A 14,736-nucleotide genomic window follows, 5' to 3' on the forward strand; every position below is an offset into this window, starting at 1 on the left:
ACCTGGGCAAGAGCCCAACGAGAGTCATCAACTCATGAGCTAATTTATTACACTAAACATGACAAAACAATATGTATAAAAATAAAGAAAATAAAGTGAACATAAACAAAAACAATGCTATTCCTCAGGTCCTTATTGAGTCCAGTATGAGCTAGAGGTTGGCCCATTACTGTACTGTTCTGTGTCGAAAATGCATTGCGTTTCTTGGCACAAAAGAAAAACACAGGTGTATGATGGCACACTGCTAATGCACAACCTTCATATGTCAAGGCAAAGTACATAGTGATATACAGTAAACATACTGTATGCATACAAACAAGATCTCTTGTTTTCTTCAAACATATGTAATACCCACACAGTTTATAAAACATGTTAAGGCCCATATCCTCTACCATAGGGGAAATGATACATGTTGAAGTGGCAAATTGACTGACAGTTTTGAAGGAAAAATGACATTTCAAGTAGAAAAAAAACCAAACAAACAAACAAACAAAAAAAAAACAACAGCACCATACACCAAAAAACAGAATGTTGAGATTAAAACCAAAAGTTGTATTTTCCATTGCCAATGTCAGCATGTAAAACTGATGAGGTGAAGTTAATCCAAAAGGCCCTGTGGGTTAGTGTTTTTAAGAGTTCCCTAGCATGGTCATCCCACAGTCAGCTCCCGCCTCTGGACAGGCCTCTAGTCGAGCCAGTCTGCTCTGTTCCAAAGCGATGGCCTCTGCCGAGTGTTTGCATTTCTCTGATCCACACTGACAAGTGAAATACTTGCTCTTAATGTCCCAAAAGCGGTCTCCATAGTCGAACCTAATGAATGAGAGAAGAGGCAAGTCAAGCCGAGATCTTTTGTGCGGCTCTAAATCAAAAAAGGTACAGCTAGATATGTTGCAAATAAATAAAAACCTTACATGCTAAATAAGAAGAATAAAACGAAAATATATGATGCAAGAAAGGCTGGAAAAATCCCAGAAAGAAACGCAGCTGAAAACATCTCAACTTCTCACCCTAGCTCTTGTCCGCTGAGGATGTCCCTGGAGCTGAAGAAGGCAATGCGGGGAAATCTCAGGTCCTGGTGCAGCATGAACACCCGCACTGGGATGAGGTTGGGGTCACAAAGGTGGTTGATGAAGCGGCTGATGTTGCCGTAGTACCGGGCATCGATACAATACACCTCCCCGTCCTTCATAGAGAACACAAAGCGTGCATTATGTTAGAAACCTGTCACTGGTTCAGTGTCTGATATTTCAAATTAAACAGTTCCATATGTAGCATTTTTTTAACATATTGATTAAGATACCTTGGTATAGTTAGAATGATAGTCAGGAATTACCACTGCACATTCCCAAGAAGGTGTTACCTGAATGTTTGCTACAAGCTAAAAATTGTGAGGATGGTGTGTAGCTCAGCAGTTGTGGGTTTATTTTGTGTACCGACTGTATGGTGTCAGGTCTGGCTAGTCATTTACTACATTAGTTATTTATTATCAGTTAACAGGAAATGCCAAACCCTCCTCCTCCAACATTTTCCACCACAGTAATCTCTTAGAAAACAACAGGTTTACCTTATTGTCCAGGTCAAAGAGGTAGGAGTCGTCTTCTCTAACATCTGCTTCTGCATCAGAGATCAGCTCCCCCACATATCTGTGTGGGGGAAAAAAAGGGATAAAACTTGATATTTAACCTCTGACCTTTCATATAATACTGTGTGCCCAGCAGAAAAGCCCTTCTTACTCGCAGATGAAGCTTCCCTGGGGAATGTCCTGCAGGGCTCGAACCCCCCAGCCCATCTTCTCTGTCCTGTAGAGCTGAAGACGAACTCTAAAAGGAAAGGAGAACAAAATGTGGGGGTTCAGATAGTAGCCAGCAAGTGAGCAAATATAAAAGTAAGCAGTGAGTTACTTGATTTATGCGAGACATTGAATAGATATTGAGCTGAAAAATTGGGCTTTGATAGATTGTTTGCTATTTGTAACACATGGCTCCCTCTCTGCTATGTGGTTAATCATCTGTGATTGACTCCAGTTTGATAATCATTAACATCTTGACGATGTTGCCTTCAGCAAGATGTTGATGTTTATTTTAACTGGAGGCTGTAATAATTTGTTAAAATTTGCTGTTAAGTTAAATGAGTTATACTTAATTATTACTTGATGCCTGCCTGTACCACCCTGTTCTTGCATGTTCGGTAACAGGAACATGCCATGTTGCATTCAAATATGAGTGGGGGTTCAATTTTGTTGAACTCTTGAAGCAACCGCTGGTCCTGGTGACAGAAAAATGACAAAAACAAAATGCATTAGATTCAGATGATGGGGAACAATACAGGATACACGTGAAGTTTGTCAATTTTCTGTTTAATGATTGTCTCGCTACTAAATATTCCACTCGACAGTCTGAAGCTAAAGAAGAGTCCTGGCAAGTAGTGAAATAATGCCAAAAATAGTTCCTTCTCTGGATAAAATCTTACTTTAATGATGTGGTTTATAAAAACAACATTTCTGTTTACCTTGTCATACCAGCAGCGGATGCTGAGTTGTCCACAGAGACAGTTACTAGACGAGCAGTCGTCAGTGCAGCTACAGTGCTGAAGAGAACAACAACAACAACAACAACAACAAAAAATACACGAATGAGATGTATTTTTTTAGGCAGATCGAACAGCTGTGCGCTTGTCTGTGTGTTTGCATAACGTCAAGAGAAAACTACGAAAAGCAGGAGCCTGAGTTACATTTTACCTGCAAGTGTGTAATGTTGCGGTCTATGTTCATTGCTGAAGTTTCACAGTTTTCTGAAACATATTTGTAGTCTGAGGGACAGCCCTCATCATCCACTGCATTCACACAGGGGATGGGTACGTTCTCATAGCCCTGCGCAACGTCACTAGAACAGGAAACAAGCAGTAAAAAAAAAAAAACAGGAAGTTAATTATCAGAAAAAAAAAAAAAAGCAGGAACAAGTTTATGATTTGAACACAACGCTCCGTTCAGTTGTCACAACACCTACCTGCAGATGATTCTTTCCGTCCGAAGCATGCGATTGGTTATTCCCCTTCGCAGCTTCCTGTTGATCTGCAGTGCCACCCATACTGGCGTGTCGGCTCGAGCGAGGGTGAGGGGCGTGTCTCCTTCCCTGTTCATGATGTCGATATCTGCACCTCTGGAGAGGAACAACCTGCAGAGAAGTGACAGAAAACAACATCACATCCACACAATTCCACCTTTTATTCACCTTTATGTATATGGAAACAGAATAAGACAGTCTTTAATTTCCCCAACAGCCAAATCTCATGCTTTCCCTAACTGATGCCTGAGATTCCTGCATTAAATGAAGCTAGAGTTGGTGATCGACTCACGTAACGCATTCCAAGTAGCCTTCTCTGGCGGCGATGTGGAGCGGCGTGTCTCCGTGCATGTTAACTGAGGCGAGGGAGCAGCCGGCGTTCAACACCAGCTCTGCTATATCCACGTTTCCTGCATACGCTGCCCAGTGGAGGCACACATTCAGCTCCTGGAGTCAAAATAAAAGAGGTCTTTAAAGTAATAACCTGAAACATTTTCATGAATGCTAAAATTTTGCCATTTTAAATCAGTGTTACTGCTTGTCAAAACACAATTGGGATTCAACCCATTTTCAGTTTATGTATCTTTTAACATTTTGTATGGGAAGTCCTGTGGCACAAAGGAAGTGATGCATTTTTATTTAACAGCATAAATGAAATCAAACCAAAAAGATAAAACGATTAATAGACAAAGGATTTAATTCAATTCAGTCAGATTATCAGGAACAAACAAAAAACAAGAAGAAAAAAACGTTGATAATAACACTTTCTACTAACCCTGTTGTGAGTGTGCAAGCTTACCTTATCATTAATAGTAACATCAGCTCCTCTGTTCAGCAGCGCTTTAATCACGTCGACATGTTTGTGCTCCGCAGCCCAGATAATCGGCGTCCAGCCACCGCTGTCCTGTGACGAACCACGAAGAAGAAATCAAAATTATTCCTACCGATACAGTTTGATCAGTTTCCACACAATTATTCAAAATTAGTGTCCCGGTTTTCAGCAGAGATTTTTCTTTTTTATTGCTCTCAACTTTAAAAACAAAACCTTAAGTTGAATCCTTATTAGGTTGATGCAAAGTTGAAATCAATGATAATAAAAACGGGCGGTAACGACAGACAAAAAGGTTATTGGATGACCTTAAAACACGCCCATTTTGGCTCTTCCTTTACCTGTGCGTTTACGTCAACCTGCCCCGTCTCCATCAGCATGGTGACGATTTCCAGGCTGCCCAGCTTGGCTGCGTGGTGGAGACCAGTATATCCGTCTTCCTCCTCAACAACAAGGACATAAACAAATAAGAAATCCAGCTCAACCAAACCTCTGAAAGTTCACATTCATGTTTTTATTTTAGGCGCTAACAGACACTCACAACGTGATAGACGCAGGCACCGTTCTGGACCAGGTAACGAGCCACCTCTATGTGATTGTTGATGATCGCTTCCAACAGAGGGGTCCTCAGGTCTTTGTCCTGGGCATCGACTTGAGCACCGGCCTGTCGGTAAACAATCAAATATAATCCTTAATGTAAAAGTACATAATGTTCACATAATTTTTCAAAATTAACATTAAACTCGTATCTACTAAATCACAGGAAAAGAAAACAAGATGATTTCTCACCTGTACCAGCATGTAGCAGACTTCCAGCAGACCTTTCTGAGCTGCAGCATGTAGAGCAGAGCGCCTGTTCTGAGAGTCAGGCTGGTATGTGGGATCTATGCCCTCCACTGACACAGACACAGACACAGACACAGACACAGACACAGACACACACACAGACACACACACAGACACACACACAGACACACACACACACACACACACACACACACACACACACACACACACACACACAGCGTTACTATACAATTCTGTACAAATTTACCACCAGTCTTGGGATTAGAAGCCAAGAGAAGTGAGCAAATGGTCAACACTTTTAATAAGAATATTCAGTGTTCACAACTTTAATGACAGTAGTTGTACATAAAGCTGTCATGAGTTTTTTTATTTTTATACACTCAGTTGTAAATTAAAAATGCACATCAGAGCATTTTTTTCCACTCACTCAGCATGAGCAGGACTCTCTGCACTTCGCCTTGCTTGGCAGCAGGGTAGAGCTGGCGAGGGTGGAACCTCAGTTTCTTCCTCCTGACAAATCAAAACACAACAATTATCCAATTTGGTCTGACATAGTCCGAGATCCTCCTTTCCACTGGAAGCTATGTAATTTCCCTTGGAAGTGCTCAAACAAACAGAAAAAGGAAATAGTTTGTTTGTCTTACTTAAAAGTACATCTCTTCAACGTGCAACTTTGCTGTGGCTGCAGACAACAAGCCGTTTCAACAGCAGCTTTCCGAAGAGGGTGGTCATTTGGATTTGCAAATAAAATTTTAATATATAGTATGTTTATACGGTATGAGTAAACTTCTCATTAATCTAGACGTTGGTTCAATCCTTTTATGATGACTGAAAAGATTAAAATCTTAAAAATCAAACCTCTCAGTGTCTTGTGTGAGAATGGCCTTCTGTAGTGCCGCCCTGCTGGGTCCTGGTGGGAGAGCACTGGGGCTGATGGGTTTCCCGTTTGGCATACAGAGAGAGGGCCCCACGCTGTCCACTCCCTCTTCTGGTGGGGGGACAGTGGCCACGGTTGCAGCTGCAGGAGGCTGCTGCTGCTGCTGCTCCACCGCCAGTTTTACCAAGCCGTGGCTACGCATACGAGCACTGGAGAAGCCAGCGAAGAAGGGCATAGGTCAGGAAAAATGTGGATTTTATACGGTTTAATGGATCTTTAATGGATCAGTTTAATTTAATCTTACCTGACAGGTCTTTCGGGCATCTTCCCGTCCTTCATCCCTCCTGTTGAGGCTGTGAGGGAGGGTGCCATGGGGGCGGATGGCGGCAGAGACGGGGTGGTGGTAGAGGAGGCCGACATGGTGACGACGGTGGTCGCAGAGGCTGTCGCGGAGCTGAAGGAGGGGATGGTGACCTCTTGAGCCTCGGAGGCATCTTCGCCGCAGTGCGGACAGAAAAGCATACCGCCGCCGTTCGCCCTGCTCCGCCCGCCACCCAGCACCGTCACACAACCCCGGTGGAAACGGTGAGCGATGCGCTGGTCTGGGCAGCACTCAAGAAACGTGCCCTAAAAAGAAGAAGCCTTACTTAACTCCTTTTAGATGAAAAATATACAGAACATGTGGGGCCTTGAGGCAACGTACAATTTAAAATACAATATTGAGTATATTTTAATGATGACAGCAGGCAATATAAACACTTACCGCTATGCAGAAGTATCCGCAGCCAGGGCAGCAGTGGTGTTTGACCATGTGTGATCGATGGATGTCGCAAAGCAACATGAGGGGAACCCGACTGGAGGGCCGCATGGTCTCCCCTTTGATAGTCCGATTGGTACAAGCCCTCAGCTGACAGACGCAGCAGGAGAGAAAACAAAGAGTTAGAAAGTTATCTGTGACTTTAATGAATTATCAAAAACTGGCAGAAAACGTACCGATCACACTTGTTTTCTGCTACTAAAGCCATCGTAAACATGATGAGGTATGCCAATATTGCATATCGTGTGCTGATAACACTGATGTATAATTTGATTTTTGGGCTGAGAAGAAGGTTTGTGTTTTTCAAAAGATCAAAGTAAACCTTGATCTTGAATCCTACTTTTGATCAGCGATTCTATTGACGCCACACGGTCATATTTTATTCACAGTACAAAGCAAAATCTCCACCACTTTGAATACCTAATATTTCACCTGATGGGACTTAATTCAAATGATCTTGTGTATGGTGTAGATACATATAGACACATATTTATCACCAGAGACAACATGAACACAAACCTCTCCATTGACGCTCTCAGTGGCCATACACTGTCTGCTGACGTGGTGGCTGGTGCTGTCGACACGAGGAGCCTCCATCCTGCAGCTGCACAGAGGAAGCTCCTCCAGCCGCTCGGTGTCCCCTGCATCACTTCCTTCTGCAGAGGAGGAGGAACATTTGATTGTTTATGAAATTAGTTTTGTCTAAAAGACTGTAGACAATTTAACATTGAGGGAGATAGAAGAAAAAACATTTTTAGAAGTTCAACAACCCTGAATGTGTGTATTATTTATATTAGAGCTGAAATTATCAGCTGACAGAAAATGTATCTGCAACTTGTTTCCATAACTGATTGATCGTTTAAGCAATTTTATATTATATAATTGTTTTAGTCATTTATTAACCAAAAATACCAGACATTTCCTGGTTGCAGCTTCTTAAATGGGATGATTTGCTTTTCTGTCAAAAATCCAAAGAAATTCAGTTAACTGTTGATCAGACAAAACCAAACATCTGAGGACGTCATCATGGGCTTTTTGAAATTATAAAACAGACATTTTTCACAATTTTCTGACATTTTATAGACAAAACAAGCGATTAATTGAGAAAATTATCGGCAGATTAATCAATAATAAAAATAACCTTATTCTAATAATCTTGACAAAAAGTCTTAATTGTTGATTGACATTTTTTGGAACAAACTATTAATCAAATAATGAAGAAAATAATCAGATTACTCAGATTTAAATCAGAGTTATCATCCTAATGTCCTTATAAATCCACAAACAGAGGGATCTGAATGGATTACATTAGGGCCACAAATAACAACGATGTTCATCACTGGTTATTCTGCCAATTATTTTCTCTATTAATCAATTAATTGTTTTGTCAACGTCAGACAAATGAAAGAAAATAAAATCAAATAAATGAAAAAATGTCCATTATAATTTCCAAGAGCCTCACGTGGTGTCTTCAAATTAAAATCCAACCATCAGTCCAAAACTCAAAGATAAACCACAAAATCCTCTGAAACCAGGGGATTCGGGGCATTTTGTAAGAAAATCAATTTTAGTGTTGCAGATTAATTTTCTGTTGTTTCAGTTCTGCAACCACCCAGCCAGCAATTTCCTAGCAGCAGTTATTCCTCTTTTTTCATTGTCCCAAATCCTCTATCTTGAGCTTTGTTTTATGTTACCATGATTAAGGAGAAAAAAAACAGGAATGGACAGTTAACCTTACGATTTTCCAGCAGTTCAGATTATAGTGATTACAGATTACATACTGTATATCTACCATAAACCTACCATGGTGAGGTGAGAGTGTTAAACTGTCAGCAGCAGCAATGTCCAGAGCACCCAGAGGAACCTCTGTGTACTCAGTGGGCCTTCCTGCTGAGGGAGGAACAAATGACAAACTATAAGCACTGACTATTATAAAAGCATGTTGGAAAATAATGCAATTCACTGAGGGACAAACACTTACATACAATGCCTTTAAAAAGTCATGTGTACCTTTTTCTGTCTTAATATTTTACAACAGTCATGGATAATTAAGCTTTTTGATGCTGATTAACCAAAAAAAATACTTGAAAGTCAAAGTGAAAACTGATCTCTGCAAAGTCATCTAAATAAATGACTAATAATAATGACTAAAAAACACAAAATAATTAATTGCATCAACATTCAACCCCTCGAATCAATATTTAGTTGAGATACCTTTGGTGGCAATTACAGCCTTGAATCTAAGCGGACTGGTCTGTACCAGCTTTGCACATCTCGATGCTGCGTTTTGTCGCATTTCTTCTTGGCAAACATGCTCAAGCTCCGTCAGGCTGCACGGAGACCGTGAGCGAGCAACAACTTTCCAGTCCTTCCACAAATTCTCGATTCTCCAACAATGAGGTCCCTCCTGGTTTCTCATAGACATCGTGTCCGTCTCCCTCATGAGTGCTCGTCTTGCACAGACGCCTGGTTTTTTAGGACACCTTGCTCTTGGTACGTTTACAGTAGTGCCATACTCTTTCCATTTCTTGATCACTGTCCTTACTGTACTACGAGAGATATTCAGCGCCTTGGAAATCCTCTTGTATCCTTCTCCTGATTGATACCTTTCAATAATCTTGTCACGGATTTGTTTGGAATGTTTCATGGTGTAGTTTTTGGCAGGAAATTGGCTGAGCAGTGGTTTGACAGTGGCTTTAAGCCTTTAATTACACACAGGTGATCTTCATTAAGCTTATTATGTGACTTGTTAAAACAGTTGGCTGCACCACAGAATGAAGGGGGTGATGTAGTTTACTTTAAATTGCATTTAGTTTAGATCAATTTGTAGTGATTTATGTTCATGTTTACATTAAAAGAGATTTGCGGTGTAGTTTTAGGAAATCAGAGTAGATTAGGTTCAAGTCTCTCACCTCCCACAGTCTCCACCACGTCAGCAGCAATTCTCTCTTTGTCCTGGTCCGACTGCGGCCATGGAAACTCTTCGCTTTTATTCCTACTCTGGACGGCTTTCTGTGTTTCAGACTCCGAACTCTGCAAGAAAGAAATTCTGTCTGAATTTAAAACTGTTACGTGCATAAAAGGGTGGAACAAACGGAGTTCGGTTATTTATTAAGTTGATTCAGTCAACAAATAAAGAGTTTCAAGAGTAATGCACAATTCTATTTCACACGAAAGAAAGAAAGAAAGGCTGCGTAGTTGCAGTTTTGAGGTCATTGGACTTAAATTTAAAGTTAAATTAACTGGCAAATCACTACAGGCTACCAAATGCATTTTTCCCTTTGATAAGACTTTCACAGTGTGCACTGTGTTCAGTATTTTAGCAAAACCTCATCTGGTTTTTAAACATCATGTAGAGAAACTGAGACACCACTCATTAAATGACCATTAAAACTGTGCATATCTTTAGCTATTGCTAGCTAGTAGCAATGAAATCAGAGACTACATCTTACAATATCAGTTTGTGTTATGCAAGTCTGAGTCTGGAAAACATCCATCAGAATTTGATTGAGTGCAACCAAATACATGATGGACAAATGACAAAACTATGCTAAATATTTAGATGATGACATTACTTGACACTCCTGAACTGCGCAGTTCACTATTTTTGGTGTTCTATGTCTAAAGGGAAGCATCATTTTCAAACTGCATGGCCCATTTTTTCCCCTCATATTTATTTATTTTGGTGGACAGGTAAATATTTATATATTTTTCTACTTTGAAAACTGGAAACGCAGACCAACGACAGCCCAGCAAGAGCCCTGCACTCTTCTAGTTTGGCATACTAATCAGATATAGTTTGCATTGGTGTCTGAGTGAAAGAAAGAACTATTAATCATCTATGACACCTGTATTTTCAAGCAAGCACAGGATGATACACAAACTGTAAGCAGGTGTTTGCCAGGCTAGTTGACTAGTTTGAGATCAAGGAGGTGTAGAAAGTGCGTGAAGAGTTTAGGAGAAAGTTAGAAGTTAGGGAACTAGATTAGAAAGTTATTATCAAGTTAATAAAATAGATAGAATCACTCACATGATCTGACATGTTCACTGACCCCTCTATGTCTTTACCACACTGCCTTGCTTCTCCCTCAGCATCTTCAATCTATCAGGCAAACAAAAGGTTTACAAATTTTAAAAGAAGAAATATTCTGTTTTATATAAAAATCCTGCAGCACATAAATATGCTACAAGTGTTAAACCATTTTTTTGGCAACGTGTGATCACTTCTAACAGACAATACCAAGTCAAAGCCTCACACCTTGTCTGAATCTTGCACGGACGGACTGGAAATCTCTATTTTCTCGACTGCTGCTTCTTCCTCCGAGTTGCTGCTCTTTACCGCTGCTGGCTTGGTAACAGGCTCCACTTTTTTATGGAATAACGTTTCTTCCTAAATTTTAAAGGAAATCAGAAATGTGAGTTGACAGTAAGAACAGGCAATGTTCCCAACAAATACCCAAGTAATCTAATTACATGTATTTCTGGGTATAAATCATATTCCAGCCAAGACAATGACATGCATTCTGTTGCGCTGTTCTTCCTCTTACCACAACTTGAGCGTTGTCTGGAACGTTCTCAGATTTCTCAGGCGCGCTGTCCGATAAATGGCCCAGTTTTCTCTTTTTTGCAACTGTAGAGAAATGACACACTTTCACAATGACAAAGCAACTCAAACTATAACACAGTGAGCTCTCGAACTCATTTCTATCCATGACCGTTTGATTATTTCACACAGATAAAGCGCAGTGAGTATAATGCAGCCACTAACCGCTTTCAGTGTCACAGGAAAGTGAGGCTGATGATCCTGAAGGAGTCACGGGTGCAACAGGTGTATCGACGTGGCTCATCTGTGCAACAAAAATAGTCAAAAATGGTTAAAACGATCATAAAAAGGTTGCAACAAAGTAAAGACAGATCCCCGCTGCAGATACAAAAATCAAGACGAAAGCAAATATAGATAAACAGGACGCTCACCTGCATCGGTGGAGGCCTGTTCATGGTCTTGCGGGCCCGGTGGATCTTGGGTGGAGCAGGGGAGACAGAGGGAGAAGAGGAAGCTGTGGCAGAGGAAGAAGAGGAAGAAGAGGAAGAAGACGAGGAGGAGGATGAGGATGAGGAGGGAGGGGCGGGTGGTAGGACGGATTTACTACTACCAGGCCCAGAAACACTCATCTTCGCTCGGCCAGGGGACAACGTTGAAGACGTAGAGGGAGAGGAGGACAACGAAGAGGAGGACATCGATGGAAGGGACTTTGCTGCGTGTCCTGTATGAGGGAGGTATTTTCGATTATTGAAGATTAAAATAAAAACTCTGTTAAAAGGTTATCATTAAATTAGGAAGACAGTCAGTTTCAGGAAGCTACTGCTTTCAGAGTCACTGAGGAAATGGAAAACAAACAGTAATCTCACCTGCAGCAGGTTTATTTGTTGGTGAGGAGGCGGGCGACCATTTCTCCCCCTCCTCTTCCACTCTGGAAACGTCCTTCACAGGCTGCTGAGATGACAACATTGATGGCATACCACCCATTGGCTCTGTCTTTTTGGCTACAGCAGTTGTGGTGAAGGCTGCATTATCTGAGGAATAAAGAAAGAAATTAAGTCCTCCATGAGTTTGTTTTCATGCATAGATTTCAAACATATATCCGCCTCGTGCATCAGCCGCATCAACAAGCTGTAGACATACCTTCGTTTACTTGACTTGGCCCAGCTAACGACTCTGCTGGTGTTGAGTCACTTCCTTCAGGAGGCTCCTGAGAGACAACAAACAATAAATGTTTATCCATCCAATGAAGAAGCAACTGATGTTCAGGGTTGCAGATTATTGAAGATACATGTATGTATTCAGCAGAGTCCACATGATTGCAAGAACACGATCAGAATTTAAAAAAGACAGTTCAAAGCAGAGATGCTTTGGCTGTTGTTGCAGTTGTGTGATAAGTTACGTACTGTACATACAGTAGCTGCTTGGAGAAACTTCAGCACACAAACTTCAGGATCAGAGGACATGCAAAAGTATAATAGGAAACTTAGCACTCAGTTTAAATTCAATCAACTTGGTTATAGTCCTGTTAAGATTTATAAAGGATACCTATCAAAAGATGCCATTTCAGAGGTGAACCATGTTGTGTACTCATGTTAATCACCTAAGCTTATGCTCCCCCTGGTCTGGAAGCATCTTCATGTTAGTGTTACACCAGGTAGGAAATATACTGCATAATAAACTGTTTTCTTATCAAATTCAAATTCAAATTCAAATAAGTTTTATTGGCATGACAGATCAGAAACCTATATTGCCAAAGCAGTACAGAAATTATAAACTTTGATAGATTATTAATAATTATACAATAATATGCAAATATCAACAATCATCTTAAATACAATACAACAAAAGACATTTTTACAGATGTAATCACACAGAAACATGTACTACAGAGCTCGTTTCTCTCAGATTATGACAAGATTTAACATATTTTGCAGCTATTACTGCACATTGACTTTTCTCCCCACATAGATAGGACAGTTTCTGAAGATCAGGGAGGTGGATAAACTCAGGATATATATGATTATTTTTTTCCAAGAAAACCTCTCTAAAATCCTTATATTTGTCACAGTATAATAGGAAGTGAGATTCTGTCTCAACTTCTCTTTTATCACTGTCTTGTCAAGTAGTGATGCGCCATTTTATAAAATATAACAGGATTACAACAGATATATAACTCTTGTTTGTGATCTCTTTTTTTAAATCTCAAACCACAGCTGTTGTGTACTCCCTTCTACAAGGGAGCCATCGGGTTGTACATTACATTTTGCACTCTCTATTGTAATTGACAAACAATAACCGAGAACACAATGCCAGTGAAAACATATTTCCCAGGGGCAACAAGGTTAATTCTAATCTAGTGGCTCCAGATTTTTAGTTTTGGGTGCAATTATAGCCCAGTGCCACACATATCATAATCATTTCTATCATGAGACGTCAATTAAGCGTGAAATCTTATGATAACTGTTATTAATTCGTTTATGCAGCCAAAACATCTGTGCATCTATACATCCAAGTCCCACCTTTTCCTCGCCAAAATAAACCGCTCAACCAATGGCTGGCCTTCTCTGAGCTTACGTCAGATACCGCCATCAGTCAATCAACCCATTCATGCTTTTACAAATGAAAGCAAGACCCTTCCTCCAACAATAGTCCGTAAAATAAAAGGGGATCGCAAGGCGAGACTTCTTACAGTGTAACCCTAACGTCTCTTTTTCATAGTGTAACGTTACAGTGTTGTCTCAATATGTTAGCTTTGAAAACGACATGAGTGAGTAAATAACATGAAAAAGCCTCTTAATGTGATGAAAGTAATACAAGACGATGGTTATAAAACAAACTAAACTATCAAGGAGTCGAGAATATCAGCTAAAAACGGCAACAATATTGGAGCAGTCCTGCAGTTAAGACAAGCTAACCGTTACCGTTGCTAGCAGTTTAGCACATCTTGCAAGCAAACTAGTCCTATAATCGACAAATGAGACTTATTTGTAACGTGGCAGACTGCAGCTATCGTGCTTTTGTTTTTGCTGTTCAAGCTAATGTGTTTAAAAGTGGTTAAACAATCATACATCTCATTACGATGCTATTATGTGTTATGGTTTGTTACCTTTGTCGTTGTCTCAGATGCCGACATGTTTCCCCCAATGAACGTCGACGTAATATGAACGTGCCGCGTCACCGCCCGAGCCCCGCCTACCACCTTGATTTTTATTTATTTTTTTATATTCTTCCACAAAACGATCATATATAGAAAATATCGAAAAATATTCATCTTGCGGTTTGCAGAAGAAAAGTTAAAAAAAAAAGCTAAGGGGAGTTACATACAAAGATTTTAAACATAAGAAAGGTATTCATCGTTTTTGCAGCCTTTGAATTAGCGGACAATCGAATTGAATCAATGCACTCTTTGTAAAAAACAAACAAACAAAACAACAAATAACAAAAAAACCAAGAAGTTCAGCTTTTTACCTGTAAATTCGCCTTTATGAATAGGAAATTAAAAACATTTGTTCTATAGGATACAAGGATTCAAAGATCATTTATTTGCCATGTATAGAAATACAAGGAATTTGCCTTGGTTCAGCTTTCAAAACACGCAAAGACATTTATATTTAGTTTAAAAAAAAAATCTAACAAATAACATAGACGCTGTTACGCTGGGTAGGTTCAATAAAAATCTATAATATAAATACAAATACATACATAGCTGATAATTCTGTTTGGTCATATTCTAGTATTCCAAACAGTACATGTTTCCAAAAATAATAGTATAAAATGTTCATTAATACGGCTGTTGATAAT

General features: G+C 40.0%; 1 protein-coding gene across 8 annotated transcripts; it reads right to left on the reverse strand.

The window, feature by feature from the left end:
* Nucleotides 1-27: 27 nt before the first annotated feature.
* ehmt2 (euchromatic histone-lysine N-methyltransferase 2) lies at nt 28-14,137 on the reverse strand. 8 transcript variants are annotated; one of them, XM_067612570.1, is made up of 29 exons: nt 14,042-14,085; nt 12,339-12,379; nt 12,076-12,142; nt 11,802-11,966; nt 11,367-11,656; nt 11,161-11,239; nt 10,940-11,022; nt 10,651-10,782; nt 10,423-10,494; nt 9,305-9,425; nt 8,196-8,282; nt 6,912-7,048; nt 6,339-6,482; nt 5,880-6,202; nt 5,557-5,784; nt 5,126-5,208; nt 4,681-4,787; nt 4,433-4,555; nt 4,233-4,334; nt 3,862-3,966; nt 3,355-3,509; nt 3,006-3,173; nt 2,738-2,882; nt 2,509-2,586; nt 2,150-2,265; nt 1,734-1,820; nt 1,565-1,643; nt 1,008-1,183; nt 28-810 (listed from the first exon to the last, which is right to left on the reverse strand). In XM_067612570.1, exons 4-29 carry the CDS (start codon nt 11,917-11,919, stop codon nt 630-632), a joined length of 3,519 nt encoding a protein of 1,172 aa, XP_067468671.1. In that variant the 5' UTR covers nt 11,920-11,966; nt 12,076-12,142; nt 12,339-12,379; nt 14,042-14,085; the 3' UTR covers nt 28-629. The 8 variants fall into 8 exon arrangements, 7 of the variants coding, with proteins under 7 accessions (XP_067468671.1, XP_067468669.1, XP_067468670.1 ...); XM_067612568.1 differs by lacking the exon at nt 12,339-12,379 and having other exon boundaries at nt 8,196-8,279; nt 14,042-14,135; XM_067612569.1 differs by lacking the exon at nt 12,339-12,379 and having other exon boundaries at nt 4,233-4,331; nt 14,042-14,135.
* Nucleotides 14,138-14,736: the final 599 nt, after the last annotated feature.

This window comes from Thunnus thynnus, chromosome 15 (genome assembly GCF_963924715.1).
Source record: "Thunnus thynnus chromosome 15, fThuThy2.1, whole genome shotgun sequence".
Taxonomy (NCBI): Eukaryota; Metazoa; Chordata; class Actinopteri; order Scombriformes; family Scombridae; genus Thunnus; species Thunnus thynnus.

What these genes read in the sequence shown, in the direction of transcription:
- ehmt2 (XM_067612567.1), bottom strand. Translation starts at nt 14,068, where the DNA reads ATGTCGGCATCTGAGACAACGACAAAG. An exon ending in AGGTTGACGTAAACGCACAG is followed by an intron (nt 3,967 to 4,232) that starts GTAAAGGAAGAG and finishes GGTTCGTCACAG; the next exon opens with GACAGCGGTGGCTGGACGCC. An exon ending in CTCAGCGGACAAGAGCTAGG is followed by an intron (nt 811 to 1,007) that starts GTGAGAAGTTGA and finishes CTCATTCATTAG; the next exon opens with GTTCGACTATGGAGACCGCT.